Below are 6805 nucleotides of genomic sequence, written 5' to 3'. Positions count from 1 at the left end.
AAGAAGAAAAGAAAAAGAGCTGTAAAGATATTGACAATAAGCTACGCAAACCCACCAAGACATGCAATCGTTTAAATCAAAGCGCGAGTCGAAAAACACCATCCCATAATATTAGTTAACGATTAACACATTTCTATATGTATTGTAAGCATACAATACAACTGATAATATGTTGCGCTTATTTATCTGGTGTACTGACATTTTTGCACGTTTAACGGCTGAAATCTAACGTGGTTTGTGCCCTTCAGAATGAAAAGAGTTTGCATTTACCTTTTTAATAAAAGGCAAGCTTTTAAGCCTGAGAAATCACCCCGTAAATGCACACGTTTAATTGCACATGTGTTAATATGTATGCTTACACAGTATTAAAAGACACTCAACAAGTACACAGTATTAAAAGACAGTCAACAATTAACGTCATTTACCTTCGTTCCCGCGTTTGACTTGTGCTGTAAATCTCTTCCTCGTTTTCAGTTCACGTGATTACGTAGGAGGCGTAATACGTGATGACGCGATACGTGACTCCGCCTCCTCCATTAGAGTATATGGACAAAAAACAGGTTCCAGTTATGACCATTACGCGTAGAATTTCGAAATAAAACCTGCCTAACTTTTGTAAGTAAGCTGTAAGGAATGAGCCTGCCAAATTTCAGACTTCTACCTACATGGGAAGTTGGAGAATTAGTGATGAGTGAGTCAGTCAGTCAGTCAGTCAGTGAGGGCTTTGCCTTTTATTAGTATAGATATATGGCCGGCAGTTTATCCTGGTCAATACCCCCACACCGCTAGATGGAGTCCTCCCCTGCAACATGGAGGGGCCCCAAATTCCCGCAGGGCATCATGGACATTGGAGTTTTAGATCACAGCCCTGCTGGATACCGTGGGGGGCCACCAGAGGACGCTGCAGGGAGGAGCAGGGATTTGTATTTTCCATATAGCCCATCACGAGGATGGAAGAAGTGAAGTACTTCCAGGCTGAAGAAAAAGAAGATTTCATCTGACCCGGAAGTGCTATGAAATCATGTGGACTGAGGGCCAGAGGCACTTCCGGGTCGAAGAATATAAAAGGACTGTGGGAGATCCCAGCAGTGAGCCGAGCTGGGAGGGTAAAGGAACGGAACTGCTGGGAGTGGAGGATTAGGATTGTGTTTATTGATTAGTGTATTGATTTATTATTGTGGAGTGGAGGTGCTTTGTGCACAGTATTGTAATAAATTTAATTATTGGACTTCTACCTGGTGTCAGAACGTGTTAGCTGCGGGTTTAGGAGCTGACAGCACCACCTATCTGTCACAATATTATATTATATTATATTATTTTTTATATATATATATATATAATATATCTATATATATAATTCACAAAGTCGACGCCAGAAGGGGAAGACACCCATGAAAGCACGCACACGAAAACAAGACACCCATGAAAGCACGCAGGAAGAGGCGTGGATTCACTAAGCCGCCGACAAGTAGGAAAGAGCCTCGCCCACCAACTCTATGACCATTGGATACGACGACAACTCGCAGAGCCACGCCCACTAACTGGGACGCAACGCCTCGAAAAAAACGGCGTCATTTATGTTCATCTGTTGTACGCTACACATCGACCTCTGAGCCACCTTGAGTCTTTGACAGGCTGCAACAAAATGATGAAAGTACGGGCGCATTTGTTTACACAAGCTGTGTGTGTGTGGGTGGGTGTTAGTTAATTTGTTACTCGAAGGATTTCAAGATTTAATATGCACAGGCGATAACACTGCAAATGCAGCCCAAACGAACCAAAAATCTTCCAAAGTCTCCTTACTGTAAAGCAGCAACACTACCACTACACTACAAGACAGAGAATGCAGTTAAAGAATGCACCAGGCTCGATTTTACTTTCACTTCTGTTTGGACAACTGTGTCGTTCAGAAAGTGTTCACCTATCAATACATAATTATGCGACATATGATACGGCGTGAGTTGGCAAGAGCCACGAGTGTTCGGCGGTGTTTCCCAAACTCGGTCCTGCTGAACCCCTGTGGCTGCAGTGTTTTGTTCCAACCAGATTCCTAATCATTAATGCCGGTGAAACTCATCTGGGATAAATCGGTTTTTCAAACGCAGTCCTGTAGCAGATTAGCTGGATGTAATAATCCGAGATGAATGCGCACCTCCGCGCTGAGTGAAAACACAATGTATATTGCTGCAACAAAATGATGAAAGAACGGGCGCATTTTTTTCACACAAGCTGAGTGGGTGGGTGTTAGTTAGTTAATTAGTTACTCAAAGGAATTCAAGATTTAATATGCACAAGCGTTAACACTGCAAAAACAGCCCAAACCAGGAAAGACAGCTGGCAAAAAGTCACCAACAAACTAAACGCGTGTGCATTGTACTTACTGAAAGCAGCGTTACGGATTTTGCAAATGTTCATTTTTTTCCCTCTGCTTAAAAAACATTGAAAAAGCGGCGTGCGGCTTGGTATGCAGTGTGTAAAACAGTTTGTTTGTCGCGGATAATTTGCTATCCACAGAGAGAGGAACCAGGAACCGAACCCACAATCTTCCACTGTCTCCTTACTGCAAAGCAGCCGTACTACTACACCGCCACAAGGCAGTTAAACAAGTTATATTTATATTTTTTACACATCACACACTAGAAGCTGCTGATGAACCCTTCTCTTCGTTGTCAGTCTGTAGCTGCGAAAAAATAAAAGCAATACGAGTTTTAACAGACGTCATTCAAGTGTATCATAAGTTTCTGTAACGTTAATGAAAATGGCCAGGAGGTGTCACTAGAGAAGTGAGTGTTAAATGCTTCGAAGCTTCGATACGATTTCCGACACAATTGCTTCAAACGTGTTGATGGTTCGCGAGCCTTCACCCCGCCCATCACTACTCACACGTTACTGAACGAGAAATCAGCTGACTAGCATGACAGATGGGGCGTAATGGGCGTCCTTTCCCTCTCCTCCGGATTTTTCAAATGTAAATTTTTTCCCTGTGCTTAAAAATCATTAAAAACCCAGCCTAATTATGCGGCGTATGGTACACCGCGGGTTGGCTAGTGTATATTATATATATATATATATATATATATATATATACACACACATACATACATACACACAAACATACACACATACAGTACATACATATATACACAGTACTGTGCAAAAGTTTTAGGCAGGTGTAAAAAAATGCTGTAAACAAAGAATGCTTTCAGAAATATAAATAATGATTGTTTATTGTTATCAATTTACAAAATGCAAAGTGAGCGAACAAAAGAAAAATCTAAATCAAATCAATATTTGGTGTTACTACCTTTTGCCTTCAAACCAGCATCAATTCTTATAGGTACACTTGCACAAAGTCAGGGATTTTGTAGGATTATAGTCAGGTGTATGATCAACCAATTATACCAAACAGGTGCTAATGATCATCAATGTCACATGCAGGTTGAAACAGTCATTAACTGAAACAGAAACAGCTGTGTAGGAGGCTTAAAACTGGGTGAGAAACAGCCAAACTCTGTTACCAAGGTGAGGTTGTGGAAGACAGTTTCATGTCATGGGAAGATTGAGCACAGCAACAAGACACAAGGTAGTTATACTGCATCAGCAAGGTCTCTACCAGAGAAAGATTTCAAAGCAGACTGGGGTTTCAAGATGTGCTGTTCAAGCTCTTTTGAAGAAGCACAAAGAAACGGGCAACGCTGAGGATCGTAGACGCAGTGGTCGGCCAAGGAAACTTAGTGCAGCAGATGAAAGACACATCAAGCTTAATACCCTTCAAAATCGGAAAATGTCCAGCAGTGCTATCCGCTCAGAACTGGCAGAAACCAGTGGGACCCAGGTACACCCATCTGCTGTCCGGAGAAGTCTGGCCAAAAGTGGTCTTCATGGAAGAGTTGCAGCCAAAAAGCCATACATCCGACGTGGAAACAAGGCCAAGCAACTCAAGCATGCACGAAAACATAGGAACTGGGGTGCAGAAAAATGGCAGCAGGTGCTCTGGACTGATGAGTCACAATTTGAAATATTTGGCTGTAGCAGAAGGCAGTTTGTTCGTCAAAGGTCTGGAGAGTGGTACAATAATGAGTGTCTGCAGGCAACAGTGAAGCATGGTGGAGGTTCCTTGAACGTTTGCGGCTGCATTTCTGCAAATGGAGTTGGAGATTTGGTCAGGATTAATGGTGTTCTCAGTGCTGACAAATACAGGCAGATACTTATCCATCATGCAATACCATCAGGGAGGTGTATGATTGGCCCCAAATTTATTCTGCAGCAGGACAACGACCTCAAACATACAGCCAAAGTCATTAAGAACTATCTTCAGTGTAAAGAACAACAAGAAGTCCTAGAAGTGATGGTATGGCCCCCACAGAGCCCTGATCTCAACATCATCTAGTGTGTCTGGGATTACATGAAGACACAAGGATGTGAGGAAGCCTACATCCACAGAAGATCTGTGGTTAGTTCTCCAAGATGTTTGGAACAACCTACCAGGCAAATTCCATCAAAAACTGTGCAAGTGTACCTAGAAGAATTGATGCTGTTTTGAAGGCAAAGGGTGGTCACACCAAATATTGATTTGATTTAGATTTCTCTTTTGTTCATTCACTGCATTTTGTTGATTGATGAAAATAAATGATTAACACTTCCATTTTTGAAAGCATTCTTTGTTTACAGCATTTTTTCACACCTGCCTAAAACTTTGGCACAGTACTATATATTATATATATTTATTATATATATTTATTGTATATATATATATATATATATATATATAGTCTAAAGTATCTATCTATCTATCTATCTATCTATCTATCTATCTATATGTATGTAGTCTACCTAATTTTCTGCATGAAATGTCCTGACACTGCACTCTATGTGGGAGAAACTGGACAAACACTCTGTCAGAGAATGAATTTACACAGGTTCCACGTTAAACATGGCAATACAGATGTTCCTGTAGCGGCCCACTTCAACAGCCATGGACACTGTGAGAGGGACTTTAAAGTCACAGTGCTTATGGGCAACTTCAAAACACAGCAAGAGAAAAGAATGGGAAGTTAAAGTCATGCTAAAATTTAATACATTACAACATGGATTGAATAGAGACAAGAGTTTTATGGCTAGATATGAGGATTGTTTACATCTCTCAGAATGACAGACAACCTGTCTACAGATCCACATTGTTTTGAAAAAACTCATTACAAACTTCAAAAGACTTTGTTGGACAGTTATCTTATCCAGAGATCTTGACAACACATTGTTCTTTTCTCTCTTGTTAAATTAACACTAGCCTGAATGAATCTATTAATATTTTACATTTAAAATTTCTCATTTAAAGATTTACCAATGTTGTTTCTTGTCCTAGAGTGTGTATATAAACACAGGGAACTCCAGTCTCTGTATTACATCTTGCCTGAAGAAGGGGCCGGAGTTGCCTCGAAAGCTTGCATATTGTAATCTTTGTAGTTAGCCAATAAAAGGCGTCATTTTGCTTGGCTTTTCTCTACAAAGGAAATGAGTATATTTCAAGATGAACAATAACTAACTAATCTACTAATACAGGAAGTATAAACAATGGGAAAAGACCTTTGTTTTGTTTAAATCTAACTATTACTCAAAAATATCAGATTATTTTAATTTTGCATGCTAATCTGCCTAAAGAAATGAAGGGGAACTAAAGTGGAAAATGCAACATGCTATTAACTACAACACATTTTGAAAGCATTCTGAAATTTATAATTTTCTGCAGCCATACTACTTTTAAATACCAATATTAACAATTAAATATTAAAGTGTCACAGATGAGTAAAAGAAGACAAGCAAAGCTGAAAAAGCTTTCCTTGTGCAGGGATCAGAAGGAATTTGGGGCTACAAAAAATGCTTAAAAGCTGCCTAAAACAAGTTACTCTGCCAAGTACAGTGGCAGCTCGACGGCAGCCTTACCATCAGTGTTGTTAGCTTTGATTCCATCTCCTGATCTGCTGGCTTGGGTCTGACTTGCGTCTGCAGAGAATAACACATGAGAGGCTGGTCTGTTTAACAGAGGTGCTGCAGGAGAGAAACAAAACAAATGAACCCATGAGAACACATAGATTTACATTTAGAACAAGGACAAAGGATTCTAAATCTACAGAGAGCAAAATATTTAGCATTATTAATTCACTTGACCTCCATCATTATTAAACACTATTACTTCCACATAATATGTTATAAATCTTATATCAATTTTGTCAATGTGCAAAAAACATTTTTTTCCCCACTTTTACACTTTAATGTTTTAAAGTAATCGGTATCCTGGTGCTGTTCATCAACAAAAAACAATAATTTAAAAACTGAAATTTTATTGCTGTTGAATAGGAAATTGTATTAAATTTGATTTAGAGATGTACCAAAGTCAACTGTCTATTATTTTAATAATGGTCTGATTGATTCGATAGATCGATAGATACTTTATTAATCCCACATATACTCCAGCAGCAGCATACTGATAAAGAAAATATTAAAACTGTTGCTCTGACATCACATGTGATGAAGACCATGGAGAGGCTGCTGCTTCACCACCTTAGGCCACAGGTTCAACACTCCCTTGACCCTCTGCAGTTTGCATATCAGGAGAAGGTGGGAGCGGAGGATGCCATCATCTACATGCTACACCGATCCCTCTCTCACTTGGACAGAGGCAGTGGTGCTGTAAGAATTATGTTTCTAGACTTCTCTAGCGCCTTCAACACAATCCAACCTCTGTTCCTTAGGGACAAGCTGACAGAGATGGGATTAGATTCATTCCTAGTGGCATGGATCGTGGGCT

At 39.9% G+C, this 6805-nt stretch overlaps 1 protein-coding gene across 1 annotated transcript in view; it reads right to left on the bottom strand.

Moving 5' to 3' along the window:
- Window positions 1–6805, bottom strand: part of ddr1 (discoidin domain receptor tyrosine kinase 1) — a 360873-nt gene that overhangs the window by 43254 nt on the left and 310814 nt on the right. Inside the window, 1 exon segment of the mRNA XM_051920316.1 lies at window positions 5941–6045. Within this exon segment, the coding sequence (XP_051776276.1) occupies window positions 5941–6045 (105 nt within the window).

Source organism: Erpetoichthys calabaricus, chromosome 1 (genome assembly GCF_900747795.2).
Source record: "Erpetoichthys calabaricus chromosome 1, fErpCal1.3, whole genome shotgun sequence".
Taxonomy (NCBI): Eukaryota; Metazoa; Chordata; class Cladistia; order Polypteriformes; family Polypteridae; genus Erpetoichthys; species Erpetoichthys calabaricus.
Note: the sequence above shows the minus strand (reverse complement) of the source record. Positions and strands in the feature narration are given on the sequence as shown.